Genomic DNA, 18142 nt, shown 5'->3' with positions numbered 1-18142 from the left:
GGTGCCAAATCCCAGAAGACTGCTTTCTTCATAGTCACCGCCGTGAAAACCTCAAATCTTACAGAGAGAGAAACAGATTGTGAATGATCACCTCTTCAATCAGGTGCAATTATTTTTGGAGTAATACTTTTATGATTGTGAGGACATTCCATGGCGACCACAAAATGTTGTATTGTTGTGCTTTGTTCTGTGAAACGGGCTACAGAGTGAAGCTACTCACGTCAAGACTAAGAATCCTTCCTATTGGTATGAATGCATACAGATCTTATCCTATAGCGTAAAATGGGGCCGTCTACACAACAAAGATATCTACGGAATGAAGATAAAAATAGGCACTAAAGTACCAACATTTTTTTATTACGTGCAACGCCCTTGCGTAATAAACAAATGTTGGTACTTTAGTATATATTTTTGTCTTCATTCTGTGATGATATTATTGTGTAGACGCCCCATTTACACTGCTGTACACATATAACAGGATGCATGCCATAAACATCTTATCCTGTCTCTGTCGTGGAGGTATCAAGAAGTTTTGCATGTGCATAAAGCAATTTGAAACAATTACTGCTTTTTGGACAATATCTATCATCTCATTTTTAGGCAAAGTTTCGGAGACTGAACAATGCCTCCGTCCTCAGGTAAAAGGCCAATTCAGTTCGGCAAAATCGATAGAGCTGATCTCTATCTCTGGGTACATCTTGAACAGAGTCAAGTCTCTGAAACATAGTTTTCAATAAAAGAAACATGAACGATAGATAATTTCCAAGAAGTCAATAACTATTTTAATGTAACATGGTCACGAACTTTTAGATCTTATTTACTTTCCTTCTTATTTTCTTTTAATCTAGGACAGTCAGTAGGACTCCTTGGACGGGGGATCGGCTCGTCGCAAGGCCGCTACCTAACACAAACACAAATATCCATGCCTTAAGTTGGATCCGAACCCACGATCCCAGAGTCTGAGAGAGCGAAAAGTTCATGCCTTAGACCGCGTGGCCACTGCGATGGACCATCTTATTTACAAGTGTTAAAAATTGGGAAGGAGAGGATAGATGGTTAGATAAAGATATTACATTACAAAACTGAATAGGCTTAAATATAAATATTTGTCATATTAAATAATTTTTCCTAATGCAGTCTTACTCTAAAAAACTAAAGATGTGTATAAGGTGACTACTCATATGTTATAGGCCAGCAGCACGGACCCTGTAGTACTCGTACGTTGCTTAATTTCATAATTTGGGTCGTTTTACGCTGTCAAATAATACAAAATTATGAACTGCTATATTGATTATTTGTATTCATTTCATTTTAAAAATATAATCGAAGTGTTTTCACGAAGGACTGATTCCGGAAGAAAAAACAATAAAGCACACAACAATAACAATTCCATTTCATTGCATAACAGAAAGTTCACTTTACTACTATTAATAATTTCAGTAAAAGACACTGGGAGATTGTAAAATGAAGTGGCTCCTGACAGGATCAGATGGCAAACATAGATGATGGAATGGAAGTTCTATGTTTCATAAGAAAAGAGATTTCGGGAGCAGTTGAATATTTATTATTTCCTGTAGAGGCGCTAGATCGAGCAGAGTATCATAGTTAACACTGTCAGCGCGTAATTGAATTTGTCACGACACAGCAGTTCAGAAGCAGGAGTTCTTCAGTCTAATATAGATACTGGACACATGTGGATACTCCGTCCGTGAGAGAAAGGATACAGATGTATTAAACGTGTATTTCTGCAATTACTCATACACGTATATAATAACAAAAAACTTACTGAATCTGGTGTGATTAGTAATATCTTTCATCATATGTCGTCACCTGTACTGAATTATCCTACTTTACAAAAGAGTCCACAATAAGAGTGACACTGGCAAATGTCCTCCGTTTCATTATTAAACCCTGTAACATCTGGACTCCAATGACACAAGTTTTCAGTGCGCAATGCGGTGACAGAGGCTGGCAACAAGGATTATACATATCTCAACATGAGACCAAATTTATCATTCCTTAATTTTTCTGCGTCGTTCAAAAAATAGATAACTTGGAAAATATGATCACAATTATACAAATCTAATATTCATGTAAAAAAATGGGTATATACAAACTTGCAGAATTATACGAATACTGCCCTACAGACAGACCTCTGTGAACATTTCAATTTCAGTCTCTCTAGCAACAGCCACGCTCCATTCGTAACGAAGTCATGCTGGAGGCACGGGCAGTCAACATACAAAGCGTATATTTCACTTTATGTAATTCTGATTGCTAATTTTATGTAAATAAAAAAAATATTTCAATTTACTATTAGATTGCTCAGCCAGAGCCTGATTGCCCGTGCCAGCAGTTAGACGCTGGCTTCTCAACGCGGCGGCCCGGGTTCAATACCGGGTCTGGTCAAGTGGGATTTGTGGTGGACAAAGTGGCGCTGGAACAGGTTTTCTCCGAGTACTTCGGTTTCCCCTGCCAATTTTCACTCCAACAATTGCTCCACAATCACCCTCACCTATCATCTGGGGCTGGTACAATAGGCCAGAAGTGGCAGCAGTACAAGGGACCTCGTCCCACCCCACTAGCAATAAAAAAAGGGCCTGATTGGAGTTTTACGAGAGAAAACAATAGAAATCTGTTTCTAAAATTCCTTCAACAAAAACACCTGGGTATATTATTTCCTGTACTGTGACTCTGACAAGATAGCACAGAATCATATCTTCGATCCTTAAGTTGGGCTTCATCTCCGACTAGACACTTGGCTAATTGCGTATTAAGGAGGAAGTTAGGTTATATTATTTGCACATGTACAAAAGCAGATCCTATGAAATTGTTCCCAAAACAGAGCATCATATCAAAATAATGTGAAAAGAAAGAAATTATATTATTACAAAACTAAACGATTTTTCCGTGACATTTTTTGGCAGTAAAAAACAAAAATATTAAGAAAATTTACTGATGATACTTCTGAAGTGAAATGCTTAATTAGAAAAAAATGTTACAGTTTATAAATTAAATATAGCTCTTAAAATAATTGGGGCACGAGATAGCGTAGTTGGTTGAGGCAATATGCTACAAGCAGGAAGGTCGGGGGTTCGAATCCTGATGAGGTGGATTCTTTCAATTTACATAATCCTTCCAGCCGCACTATAGCCCTGAAGTTGACTCAAAACTCTAACAGAAATGAGTACCAGAAATCATGGGGGGGGGGAGGGAATGGGTCGCCGGCGCGTGAGGCTGATAACCTCTACCATTTACTTTGTATGAGAACTCACACTGCAAAACTCTGTGGACTTTTCCCGGTTTCAAAACTTCCACAGCACTTCCCTTGGGTACGACAGTATGCTTGCAGCTGGCTCTATGTGGTTGTCACTTTGACCAGATTCGCTTCCAGACAACATTGAAACAGACACTAACTCAGATTTCCATAATATACTGTGACGGAATAATCCATTGCTAGACAACGGCTAGTTAAAACAAGTTTCCATGACGAGCGCACCATGAAGCCTGAAAGCCGGAATAAACCATTGATAGACAACCCCATGTCACTGGACTGTTATAGATCATAACTCGTATTTCTTGATTTTTGAGAATAAGTGGCAAAGAAATTTTCGAACTTGCAGAAGAATTCGCTTGCGAGCCCAAGACAAAGATGTATATATATATTTTTCTTTGGCACTACAGCCTCAGTGGGCCTAGGCCTACCTCCATGAATTCTCCGTTCACTTCGGTTTTTCTAGATCTTACACATTCGGTAGAAATCCTTGGGCGGGTGATCAGCTCGTCGCAAGGTCTTTATCTGTACACAAACACAGAAAAACGCACACACACAAACTAAACATCAATGCCCTGAGTGGGATTCGAACCCACGATCCCGGTTTCCAAGCGAGCAAAGACAGTACATGCCTTAGATCGCTCGGCTACAGTGACCGGCCAAAGATGTATATAGGGGGATAAAATTCCAATAGCTGGCCCTCGCCAGCGCAGTCATTCTCGGGTCCGAGTCCCTTGGGGATCGCGACCGTATTTACTGTCTCAGATTCAAAAGTTCCCTTTGGTCGCCTCCTACGACTCGCAGGGTTACGGTGGAGGTATTCTACCCCGCCTTCACACGGCAATCCGAATATAAGTCACCACCTCGAACAGTTAGTTATCATGCTGTCCGTTGTCATGGAAATCTGTATTTAAAGATATTTATTGAGGTTGTGGAGAGATTAGTTACCTCAGGATGGGGTCCGAGGAAGGCGCTTGTTTGCATTAGAAAGAACTTTCGGGCTCCATGCAATGCAGAGATTTGCTGTTCCAGCTGAAAGACTGATAAGAATCTAAAGAAGGATCTTCATGCAGTGAGTGAACTCTTTGAAATTCTGAAATGCACCATGACTGTGGCGAATGTTTCTAATGCCTATTATATTTATATGAAATACTATAATTTGTTCAGTAAGCTTACTTGTTCTTGATGAATGTCTGTAAAGATTATTTTTTCTTATGAGAACTTATGATAGGCCTATATTGCGTCCAATCCAATTCTCTCCTCCAGTGCAGTCAAGAGTGGCCGTGAATTGTAAATAAGAAAAATGAAAAGAACGTGTGCCCTTCTATGGGCCTATGGATTTACTAGGCCTAAACAAAGGGATACAATAGAATAAGGACACAGCTGTATTCTTCAATCAAATATGGAGTTTAATTTTGGGTCTCTTCTGTATAAGTCTACATTTAAACAGCCACAACTACGTCGAGCCTTGATATAAGCCGATCCCTTTAAAAAAGAAAGGGAGGATAGAGTGCTATTTATTCACAAAATCAGCTTCACACAGAGCAGGGGAAGCGAATAAGCTCACCATGGTCAGCTAAGCTGCTAATTAACTGTGTAGAATAGGGAAGGGTTGGAGTGACGGAAAACAGGGCGGTATGCTGGCGTCCAGTTGCTTTGTGAAGACTTGGAAATATGAAATGAAAAGAGGGGTTGTCTGCAAAGAGAGAGAGAGACGTAGCAGGAAGTAAGTTGACAGTTCGTTTCATGCTCTGTGAATTAAACAGAGGGCGCTTAAATTGCTATCACTAAATAATCTTAGCCTATACTACGCATGGAAGATCATAGATTATAAATTAACTGACATAGTGAATTGTATACTAGAATTTAACAGGAAGACCCGAATACTGTAGGTTTTTTTTTTCCTTTTCACCAATTAGTTAAACTTAAACCAAAATATTGTAACAGATTTGATCAACGTGTTGCCAGGCAACAGTTCTATAAACACGACACAACACACAATATATGAGGCTGTTTCCTATGACGTCCGCGCCGAGCAGCGGTGGAACAATGGGATCATGCAACCCTTTCTAAGCAACGGTTCGGGAAAAACTTCTGCGTAAGCAGTGTCGTCAGCAACAATAGAGACGGTGTTATCCGTGGAATCGGTGCAGAGTGTTTATGAGAGAAGAGAATGCTGTGACAGAGGTAGTTCATGGGCAGTTACGAGTCAGTCGTAAGCTGGAGGAGTTAAGTCCAGAAGAATTTTTAGTTCCGAGGTTTCAGAGTGATTGAAGACGAAATAGCAAGAAGACTTCATAGTGATTTGAAGTGCTAGTTTCTGTGTTGAGATCCGTTGTCAGAAGACGATTAGTGAAGCCTGGGAAACCTAGTACGTGTGCAACGGTGATTGGAAGTTGTGCAAATCACCGATAGCACTGTATCTAAATGTGATTAAAATAACTTATAAGCAAGGTGCTAATAAGTACAATCATCCGAACTAGAACCCATTATTTTCGTCACGCGTACCACCCTACACGTGACAATATAATCCCTAGTTTTACCATATAGTTGGATCAAGAAACATCAGCAAACATTACTTGAACTTTGTTTTAAATTTAGGATGAAACCGGTATATTAATGTTTAAATAATCTAAAAGTTATTAGAAAAGACACCGCTAAGCTGCTTCGCGAATTGAAATAACTATTAGTTTACATGAAAAATCATGCTCGACATATGCCAGTTGCTCTACATCAGATGTGCATTCAATGACACAGTGATATTAAAAAAGGAGAATCATTGCTCGTGCAAATTTGACTCATATCTTCTATATAAACAAATTTGGTTTTATCTCTTGTATTAGGAATAAGAGATAGGATTCTGTGATAAAAGAAACAACCAGAGCAGCCAGAAATATTAACTAGTAGGTCTGTCCTTACATACTGACTGAGCGGAATTTAAACATACCTGCATCACAACATTCGAATAATATCAGGAAATACTTCTGAATCCGCAACTGTTTCTATTAGTTGCAGTAATAAAGCAGTTTGATTCTCAGGAAATAAATATGTGATAATATTAGTCAGTGAGTTATTACCAGGCTTGATGGACAAATGAAGTAAGCGCAGTCTTCATTCTAAACAGACCGTCTGCAGCAATACCTCTCCCAGTAGCTTCAAATCATTGCTAATATAAGCTTTCCCTTTCCTCGGTAGAGTCTACCATCGAGGTGACTAATTACATTAAGCACACATGTACACCACAGGCGATCATATCTTTTGGCTTACCGACTGCACTTTAGGTGGTATATACGAACAGAATTCACTCAAACATATCACGTTGAAATCAATGGTAAACTCAAAATATTAATACAGTAATATTTGTTATAAATAAATCAAAACCTGATTCAGGAGGAAATTAAGAGTAGACTGAACTCGGGTAATGCTTGTTACCTTTCAGTCCAGAACCTTTTGTCTTCTCGTCTGCTGTCCAAAAACATAAAAATTAGAGTATGCAAAACCACACTTTTATCTGTGGTTCTGTATTGATGTGAAACTTGGTCTCTGATATGAAAGGAGGAACATAGACTGAGGGTGTTCGAGAACAGGGTGTTGAGGAGAATATTTAGACCGAAGAGAAATGAAGTGATAGGAGGTTGGAGACGAATGCACAATGAGGGGCTTCATGATTGCCAAATATAGCTAGAATTATCAGGTCAAGGAGTACGAGATGGGCAGGGCATGTAGCACGATTGGGGAGAAAAAGGATGCACGTTAGATATTGGTGGGAAAGTCAGAAGGAAGGAGACCACTAGGAAGATCAAGACGTGGGTGAATGGGTGGGTTGTATTAAACTGGGTTTTAGAGAGATAGGATGGTATGGTATGGATTGGACTGATCTGGCTCAGGATAGAGACAAGTGGAGGGCTCTTGTGAACACGGAACTGAACCTTCGGCTTCCATAGAATGCTGGGAAGTTCGTGAGTAGCTGCACAACTGGCGGCTTCTCAAGAAGGCCTCGGCTCCATGAGTGAGTGATATTTATTATAAGCTGATTACACAGTTCTTGTTATAAACAAAATATTTCGGCCGACTACATAACCTGTGTTCATGCAGTGTGTTGACGCTCCATAGCTCTTCGGCATGGTAACCCAATTGCCTAATTTCAGAGGTTTCACTCATGATTAAAAAATTTTTAATAAAGAAGATGTGTTTGTTATAAATAAAACTATCGTCAGAAATAATACGCCGTAGCTTGAGCTACATGTTAGCTAGGCAGAGGAGAAGGATAAAGCTATGTATTTATACTGTTTATAAAAAAATACTAAAACAAAGTTAATGCATCATACCCACACACGAGTGGTGCGGGGGGCTAGTAAGAAGGGGTAAGGTGGTATAAATTGATGCACATGTTGTTGCAAGCATGTAATAGACCCACAATCTTGCTTTGTAGTCCTTACAACTGCCACGGAACCACGACTGACAATAGAAGCACGTCACATTCATTTCAGATTTGGAATATTCGAACACTTCACAGCATTCTGAACAAGAAGTAGAGTTGTTCTTAAGGGCAGAATTTTCTTTGACTGTCTTGTATGGAATTCCGGTCATAGTAGCCCGAACGGTCTAAGGCATGTACTGTCTTCGCTCGCTCGGAAACCCGGATCATATGTTCGAAACCTACTCAGGACACGGGTGTTTTGTATGCGTGTGTGTGTGCGTGCGTTTTTCTGCGTTGCGTTGTTCTGTGTTTAGGTAGATGCCTTGCAACGAGCTGATCACCCGTTCAAGGAGTTCTACCATCTGTAAAATGATCGAGAAACTGAGAAATCAGCTCTATGCTCAAAAGTGGGAGTTAGAGAAGAAAAAAATCTTGTGTTGAATACGTGTAAAACTTTGACCATTCTACAGAGTAATTGGTATTTCACATTCAAGTTTTTGTTCTTCCCTATTAACTTGAAGAATGCAGTATCAAAAAAGTCCCGTCTCTTCTAGTGAAACATTTTGTGCAACATCCATGTAACAGATGTTTCCACTGCCGAAACAAAGTCTTCACATAGAACATTGTCTTTTCTCATTGCTCGGGTCACTTGTTAAGCATAGAATTCGGAAGAGGATGGATTGTCATCCAGCTGACAGGCTATTGACAGATTCTGACATCTCATTCTGATCATCAAGAGCCTGACCTGTGACTGGGATGAAGCGACGTCGCTCTTAGTGGACAGAAGCCATATAACTGAAAACTGTCTAGTCGCATAGTTGTAGCCTTGCAGAATCAGTATCTCAGTTATTGCTCTGCTAGGGTTTGTGAACATCCACTTGCATTATGCTCTCGGAGTCAGGAGAAATTCCTGTCTAATGGCTGGAACTTCTGGCCCCAGTAGGGTCCAAGAATGTCCGGATTCCAGTTTCTCGTCAGGTATAATGCAGCTAGACACATGTACAATGACTAACTGTCCACATAAAAAACAGAACCGTCTTCAGTTGGCTTTTCAATTCTACAAAGGTATTCAAATAAGTGGCAAAGGATTGTATTGTCGTCCAGCCTTTATACTGGAACATAGCCAGGGTTCAATTTTGAGCACGGAAATCATCCCCGAAAACTGTCACAAAAAGAAGAGTGGGACATAATTTCTAGAATTACTACATCTGTAGGATATTGTTGTCGCTCGGCGTCGTCCAGGGCTCATCAGTTGTCCAACTTGTCTCCTCCTCTGTAGGAATTATAATTTTGATAAAAGGTACAAAATGAAAACGAAAATCTACATTGGAAAATATTTCCGTATCAAATTTTAGTACCGTATGATTGTCACAGTAATTGCACAAGCGCACAGCATTTGTCCCATTCAGAGCCATTGCTTTTCGTACGCTGGAAACCCTTGCATTCCTAAGAGAGAGTGCCCAATCCGTATCTGCAACGTCATAAATTCCGGCACCTATCTCAGTGATGACAAATAAGTTCGAAAAATCTATGGTTCATAGCCATACAGTATCGTATCAGCATAAGCACAATTGCCTCAGGAATCATCCACACTTCTGGCATTTCTCTGTACCCCTTCCAAGTTTCCGAAAAGAGACATCTTAGGTTATACGAAATTTTACAGTTACTGTATTAACAGTCGTTCAGACGGAATTTCATATACCCATCATATAACTCAACGAATATATCTTCTGCAATCAAAATGCACATTGCAAATTATTTATACAGTGACATCCTCTGCTCAGGTTAGAATGTTACACATGTCTCTTTCCTTTCTGTAAATTCTATATATATCTTAATTATTATTTTATTATTTTACCTTTAGCTTCAAAGTGGGAGACCACGCATCGTGCCAACAAAGAAGAAAATCGAGTTTACCAGGAGACAGAACCTAACTTTCTAAGTTCGGCTCCTTACTTTCCTTAGAAAGTTACTATATCGAGCAGGTGGCTCCGTCGGTGCGACCTGCAATTTACATATACTGGCAGTGTGACCGGCTCCTCCTACGCGCAGGAGAAAGGCAACTCCGAGCAAGCTGGCTCAGATGGTAAAGCTGCTGACTTGGGTTAGCAGATACCCCGTTCAAATTTCGGGCCGAGAAACCTACTTTCCTGCCTGAAAATTTCGTAATCTTCTTCATTCTCTTCAGGCAAATGCCAGTATGGTGCCTTGACATAGGCCACGACCGTTTCCTAAATTTTCTCAAGTTCAGTATCGCTACTTTTAGTTTGTTATTTGACAGACCTGTCATGCAGTGTTGGACGGAGAGACGATTGATGAATGAAGAATTGTAAATGACTAGGAAATTAAGTACTATCCCAGCATTTGTGTGGAGCGACTGAGGACAACTACGAAGATCCTCCAAGAGAGTCGGTGTCCCGACTGGGATTCGAGCCAAGTACCTCCCGAATGTCAGTATAAAATGTTACAATTAGACCAACCTCTTCTGNGTGTATATGTGGTGTTAACCGACGTTTCGGAGGAACGTATCGCCTCCATCTTCAGGGTAGAAGAAAAAATATAAGAAATCTGCAAGCGAAGAGACCGTGAGAACCGGTAAAAACAGACTGGTGACTGGTTAACACCACATATACACGGTGCCAAATCCCAGAAGACTGCTTTCTTCAAAGAGAACACTCTTTGGACACGAATCCAGGAAGTACTCGGTCCTAATGTCGGCTAGGTTATCGTCTGTCATGACATCCATGCGGTATGATACGGGTGGGGCATTCAGCAGGAGTAAGCATCAGAGATTATTAGAGAACAAAGCTGCAAGAGAAGAGGATTCTTGGGATATTTTTTGACTTGGGCACAGTATACGTAAAACTTTTTATACTGTAGCACGCGGTAGCGTAGTTGGTTGATCGCGGGTTCAAGTCCCGATGAGGTCATTGGACTTTTTTCAATTGACCTAATCCTTCCAGCAGCACTATGGTCCTGGGGTTCACTCAGCCTCTAACAGAAATGAGTACAAGGAATTAATTAAATAATTTTCCTGAGGAGTAAAGCGCGGCCGGTGCGTAAGGCTGACAACATTACCGCCATCTTTGAGCAGATTGTCTAGATAATGTGGGACCCTCACCGTCTCACAACCCTATCGGCCTTCACGACCTGGTACAGGGATAGCTTTACTTTACTTACAAAATATACCTATCGCCATGAAAGTTCATTTCTCAAACATATTCCAATGTTTGCGAACGGCGCCTGAAATGGGAATGTGCCTAGTCGTATCTATTATTTCTTTTGCTTTAAATTTTCTAAGGTCAGTGATTGGCCCCAACAACCAACCGATGACAATTTAGATGCATAAAATAAGCCACATATCATTTCTCTACAAATCTGTATATATGGCGACATACTAGTACCTCAACCTCGACAGTTTGAGGCTAATGAAATAGAGGGGTTTTCAATCTGCACCTTTGTGCAATGCGACTGTGAACAAATCAAATCAGAGGAAATAAGCTTAGAAAATGGTAACCGACTTACAGCGGACTAAGTTGAACCTAAGTTTCGCTGAAAAATTACAACCTATTTCGATAGATTTTACTCAATTGCTTGTTGAGAGATATTTAGATTTAAATATAAGTTTAATACTAATATTCAGGTTCAATGGCTTCCCGATGAACCACGAAAAAGAATACTGAATGAACGTAATAAACAATATACTTGTTTGGCTGTCTTGCAATTTAAAATATCTTAAATACAGCGTTACGCTTACGGTTTTGTAGCGGGTTCTTGAGTTATTTTTTTTAGTAGATGAAATTGTGAAAACAGCGTTCTGAGTTTTCTGAGGACCTGAAACGTCTGTAGACATAATAAAAGGGCTCCAAGTTTGTCTCTGCTCAAGGCATTATTTTGTGAATAGACGTTAATCTCTCGCTCGACATGAAATACTCTTTAAGGTGTGAGCCAAAAGGGGAACTCTCCTTCCGTCGGATCAGCCACTCAGTGTCAATGAATCTCAATAAGGAAATACAAGTAAGCATTAAATGTTATTTATAAGACCAATGTTATAATTGTTATGGTTGCAATAATAAAGTACATTATCATTATTAGATTCGACCTAATTTATTTTGCAGAAAACCGGTTTAAATTGCCCTACTCTGAGCATTCTTTAGTCTAATGAATGGTTACATCTATGTTGTACTTCTAATGTACGGTATTTTCTGTAATTCTATGACGTGTTTATAACATAAAAATAAAGCGCTTTTGCTCTAAAAACAAAATAAATCCTACGCAGTATGCTGGATGTGAAATGACACTTCGAAGACTTTAGGTCTTCCGTTGTGATTTTCGAAGGAAATTCAGCTGTAATTCGTCCAACTATCAATAGCTGAACCTTCCTTCTCTGTTCTATACCAATTCCCTATACATCAATCTTACAGAACTGAATTAGGCGTCAGCGAGCTCAGAGTCTGTAAGTAAAATTAAGAAGTTTTCTTATATTACCGAAAGGACTATAAGTTCTCTGTTTGCAAAATCCCTCGAGAGAATCCCAAGCTGTGGACACCATTTCCTGGACAGAATAAAAGAAACAAACAATTAAATGGTGAACTAATCTGAAAGAGAGACTGCCCACAAGATGGATAGTGTCGCCAGATCCTTAACCATCCATCTTCATGGAGTCTACGCCTTCGCCTTCAAATCTGTCGCACCTAATAAGAACGTAAGCAGCTACCGTGTTGAATTAGGCCTGAGAAAACTGTCCAACTTCGCATTAAGGGAACTCCCCTGAAGAAGTAGTCGTCAAATAAAGGAAATGGATACGTCATTAAACTTTATACAAATAGGGTTTCCCACCCGCTGGTCAGTAAGTACTGCAGTGCTGGCGAGGCGAACCCACGACCACAATTATAGAATGCATGACAATGGATGCTCTATCATAAATGGCAGGGAAGAGTAGAATTTAAGTTGCAGCATATTTGTAATGTTACCACTTACTCACTCACTCACTCACTCGCTTATGGATCTGAGAAGTCGCCAATTGTGCAGCTATTCAAGGGGAAGAGTAGGATTTAAGTTGCAGCATATTTGTAATGTTACAACTCACTCACTCACTCACTCACGGATCTGAGCCCTTCTTGAGAAATCGCCAGCTGTGCAGTTACTCAAGAATTTCTCAACATTTTATGGAACCCACAGGTTCATTGCCGTGTTCAAAAGAGCCCTCTACGGGTCCCTATCTTGAGCCAGATTAATCCAGTCCATACCATCCCATCCTAATTCTCTAAGATCCACTTTAACATTGTACACTCATCTACGCCTTGGTCTTCCCAGGGGTCTCTTTCTTCCGGCTTTCCCACTAATATCCTACAGGCATTCCTCTTCTCCCCCAGTTGTGCTACATGCCCTGCCCACCTCACCCTCTTGACTTGATCATTCTAATTGTACTTGGGGAGGAGTCCAAGTTGTGTTGCCACTGGTACGGTTATTCTTAGTAAACACAACAATGAAGAAATGTGATTGTTATACAAAATCACTTGGAAGTTTGAGCGCTGGAAGCATTTGTAAAGCTCAGAGAACCTTAGGACATTAGACGCCACCCAAACGTCGTCATCTTTAATTTCCTGCATTATATAATTACAAGGCGGACGCACGAATTCATGAGGTGGGGGCAACACTATCCCCATTTAATACGGAGTCGTGGAAAGATGTGTGGTACAGATCTTAGAAAGACGCTATTTTTTGCAGTAAACAAAAACAGCGGTTTGACATCGGCATGAAATTAGTACATGTTTAGCTATCGGTTTGATGGTGAGAACTAATTAAATGTCGGAGCTAGGAATTTAATGTTTAGTTTGGAGAAAACTCATGTAAAATCTACAAAGAGTGTATGAAATCTTACTGAATATTATTATTGTTGTTTTTCGATTTCCTTGAGAAGATTCCTTCTTGCATAACCGAAGGATCATTACACTGTTCGGAGGAGCCCACTACTGGCCCGTACTTTAATACAGATGAATCCAGCCTTTACTTTCCCACCCCATTTATTTGTGTTCCATCTTTACATTTGCCTCATGCCCATGTCTTCGGCTCACAAGTAATCGCTTACGTTTACGATTTCCAACTTAAACCTTGCAGCAGTTTATGTCTATCCCCCCATGCGTACTACATGTCCCTCCAAACTTATGTTTGTATACCTAAATTAAGGCCGTGCCATAGCTCAGGTTGTTAGTCGCTGGTTTCCTACGGCGGCGGCCCAGGATCGAGCCCGGGTCCCGTCATATGGGATATGTGGTGGACAAAGTGGCACTGGCGCAAATTTTCTCCGAGTACTTCGGTTTTCCCTGTCAATTCGCATTCCGCCGATTGTTCCAGAATCATCATCATCATCCTCTATCGTCTATCATCTTGGGCTGGTACAATAGGAAAAACAGTGACCGACGTAGCAAGTGGACTCAGTCTCACCATAGGAGAAAAATAAAATGAAACCTAGGTTTGGCCATCCGAATGCTCAGTAGACAGTAACAATTATGAAAACTCCTCATTGTACAATTTTCTCCATTGTGCTATTCCTTCGTGTTTATTGTGCCCAAATATTCTCCTCAGCACTATGTTCAGTCCTTGATATGATAATTCGAGATTCATATGTATATCAGAATAGATAAAATTGCACTTTTGCATATTTAATCTTGAGGATTTCAGAAAGGAGGCAGACAGATAAAAGATTGTTGCTATTGCTTCTGCTCCTGTTATCTATAATAATGTTATAATTTCTTTTAATTCGCGTGTGATTTTAAGCCAATATTTATAAGTGACTAATTTAATACTGATTTTTGGCTTTTTGCAGCACCAAAATCGGCGCCTTCGCTCGGTGACTACAACACCGTGAGTTGCACAAGCAGTGGGTACGGAAGTGGCCTGGTCGCCGGCCCGGGGGTAGGCCTTGGAGGTTGTAACGTCGGTGGCGGAGGTCTCATGGGAACCGGGGCCCTCGGAGGAGTACTGGGGGGTCCCAACAGCCTCAACAACACTGGCAGAACAAACTTCACGAATAAGCAACTGACAGAGCTTGAGAAAGAATTCCATTTCAACAAGTACCTGACAAGGGCAAGAAGAATCGAGATAGCTTCTGCTTTACAATTAAACGAAACACAAGTAAAAATCTGGTTTCAGAATCGTCGAATGAAACAGAAGAAACGAATGAAAGAAGGTTTAATACCTACAGAGCCTATTACTAATGGCGGACCTTGTGGTAGTGTTGGTAGTGCAAATATTTCAAATCTTGGTGGTGTTAGCAGTGGAAGTAACTCGCCCACAAGTGCTCACAGCAACAGTGACGTCACAATTGCACCTCTGAGTAACGAGAACAGCCAAGAGATGTCACCATCAGCAACAGACCATTAACTAATATGTTGGTGAATTTTAAATGCAAAGTACTCAGTAAAAAGTCGCAGGTTCAGCTCAAGATAACACGCAGCCTTGCTTATATATACGTGTTTCATAGATGTAAATATGTAGGTTTAAGATTGTGGATTTAAATAACCAGTATGCATTAAAGAATGGAAGCAAATTTGTGCAATGCAATTCCATTCGATGTTAGTTTTCCAACTGTTCTACTCCCACAATATAAATCCAAAGCTGACTGAGAGGTTTTGCACCTCCCTGTTACAATATACTACATATTGACACAGGTCAGACTGATATTACAGAATGGTAGGGTTATATGTTAGGCCTATATTACTAGTCTTTTCACCAGGGGCACATGCGATAATTGTGCAAGACATATACACGTACATAACTCCTTCTTGCTATGTAGATTTAGCATTCCCGGCGGCACCTAAATATATGAGTCACATTAAAAATTACGATGGCTCATGTCGCTTATGGGCGTTTGTCTCATGTTTTCTAGGTATAATTTCTTACGAAGCTAAATACTTACAATCGAAGAGCAAAGAATGTCTTAACTCTCTTTAACATTGCACGAAATTTTTAAGAGGGATTTGTTGTTTGTAAGTAAGTTCAGAAGTCGCAGAAGTGAAATTAAAAACAAACTGAAAATACATAAGACTCGCTATCTAACCTGATATTCCAAAATGGATATATTCTGTTATATTTTAGCGTCCTGTTACACTGATTCATGTCCATGGTTTATGCTAACCGTCTTACAGTGTATACACTTTTTCACCTTATTCTTCACTTCCACGCTACATGTTTCAGCACTAATGTGCCATCCTCAGGTGTCTTTATGCACGTTAAACTATTATACTGCATGCCATGATGTCTTCATTCTAAAATGACTAAAATATGTATTCGTCATATATATGGCATGCAGTACAATAGTTTAACGTGCGTAAAGACACCTGATGATGGCATATTAGTGCTGAAACATGTAGCGTGGAAGTGAAGAATAAGGTGAAAAAGTGTATACACTGTAAGACGGTCAGCATAAACCATGGACATGGATATATTCATTAACTTCGATACATCACTATGTTTTATTTCAACTTGATATCATCAGCAAGTTTTCACTCTTATATCGGCTTCATGAAGCCTTTCCAGTGTGCCCTTACATATCACTGGTTTGCAAATCATCTATACTTATTCGAGTATAGCACCTGGAAGTAACTTAGTGAAGAATGAAAATGGTGATCGGCTTGCAGATTCCCACAACATTTTGAATAGGTAAAAGAACTATTTCTGTCAGTTATTGAAAATATATATATAGGACCAGTGACGCTAGGCAGATAGAAACACATAGGGCCGAGCTGTTAGTATCTGATCCTACTTCTGTTAATGTTTAAACTGCTATTGCAGAGTTCAACAGGCATACATATCCAGGTAGTGGTCAAATTCCGGCTGAACTTATTCAAGCAGCAGACGAAATATTACGGTCTGAGATCCATAAGTTCATCGGTTTTGTGTGGAATAAGGAAGAATTGCCTGATCCATAAGAAGGGCGATAAACATTGTGGTAATTATCGGGGGATATCACTGCTATCAGCTTCATACAAAACTTTATCCAATAGTCTTCTCTTAAGGTTAAGTACATAGACAGATGAAATAATTAGGGATTATCAGTGTGGGTTTTAACGTAACAGATCAACTACTGACCAGATATTTTGCATTCATCAGATACAGGAGAGAAAATTGGAGTACAATGAGACAGTACATCAGCTATTTGTAGATTTCTAGAAAGATCATGTTTCAGTTAGAAAGGAAGTATTGTACAATATTCTCATAGAGTTAGTCTTGATTAAAATGTGTTTAAACGAAACGTGTATTAAAGTTCTTATAGGTAAATATTTGTCTAATATTTTTCCTATCCCGAATCGTCTAAAATAAGATGTTTTATCGCCTCTGTTTTTCAACTTTGCTTTAGAATGTGCCATTAGGGAGATCAAGGAAAACCAGGTGGGACTAAATTAGATGGGCCACACCAGCTGTTAGTCTATGCTGATGATATGAATGTACTGGGTGATAAATAAAGAAAAACATAGAAACTCTAACTGACGCAAGTAAGGAGTACATGTTACTCCATCGTCACAAGAAGGCAGGGCAAAATCATGGCATAAAGGAAGCTAACAGATCCTTTGAAAATGTGGCACACTTCAAATGTTTGGGAATGACAGTAACAAATGAAAAACTTATTCTTAAAGAAATTAAGATGAGATTGAATTCGTGCAATGCTTGTTACCATTCAGTCCATAATCCTCTCTCTTCTCGTCTGCTGTCTATGGGTGTGTAATTTGGTCTCTGACATTAAGGGAGGAACATGGACCGAGGGTGTTTCAGAACAGGGTGTTGAGGAGAATATTTGGACCGAAGTGAAATTAAGTAACAGGAGGTTCGAGAAAACTGCATCATATAGAGCTTCATAACTTGTACTCTTCTCCAAGTAAAATTCAGAATGATGAAGTAAAGGAGGATGAGATGGGCAGGGCAGGCAGCACGAATGGAGAGAAGAGGAATACATATAGGATATTGGTGAGAAAGTCACAAGGAAAGAGATCACCAGGAGTGACTTAGGTGGGTGGACAATATTAAAATGTATCTCAAATAGGATCAGATGGTACGGACTGGACCGATCTCCTCGGGATAGAGACANAGTGCCAAGACTTAGTTGGGTGAACAACATTAAAATGTATCTCAAATAGGATCAGATGGTACGGGCTGGACCGATCTCCTCAGGATAGAGACAAGTGGAGAGCTCTTGTGAATACGGTAATGAATTTTCGGGTTACATAAATTGCTGGTAAGTTCTTGAGTAGCTACACAATTAGAAGCTTCTGAAGAAGAGCTCAGCTCCACGAAGTTAATTGCTTGTAAGAGTGTAAGAGTTTTACAACTAGACTGTCATACTTTACACAATACTTGAAAACTCTTATACCTAAGACTAAATTCCTCCAGTTAAAATTATCCTAATATTTATAACTTAATTTCTATAAAATGAAAACAATGGAAGCGAT

General features: G+C 39.8%; 1 protein-coding gene across 2 annotated transcripts in view; it reads left to right on the top strand.

Annotated features, from left to right (window-relative positions):
* Window positions 1-15633, top strand: part of LOC111861873 (homeotic protein labial-like) — a 95703-nt gene extending 80070 nt beyond the window's left edge. For both annotated transcript variants that reach the window (XM_023846814.2, XM_033750520.1), the window contains exon 3: window positions 14524-15633. In XM_023846814.2, coding sequence (XP_023702582.1) covers window positions 14524-15080 — 557 coding nt within the window. In that variant the 3' untranslated portion in view covers window positions 15081-15633. The remainder of the gene's footprint in view (window positions 1-14523) is intronic.
* Window positions 15634-18142: the final 2509 nt, after the last annotated feature.

The sequence above is a fragment of the Cryptotermes secundus genome, unplaced genomic scaffold (assembly GCF_002891405.2).
Source record: "Cryptotermes secundus unplaced genomic scaffold, Csec_1.0 scaffold180, whole genome shotgun sequence".
Lineage (NCBI taxonomy): Eukaryota > Metazoa > Arthropoda > Insecta > Blattodea > Kalotermitidae > Cryptotermes > Cryptotermes secundus.
Note: the sequence above shows the minus strand (reverse complement) of the source record. Positions and strands in the feature narration are given on the sequence as shown.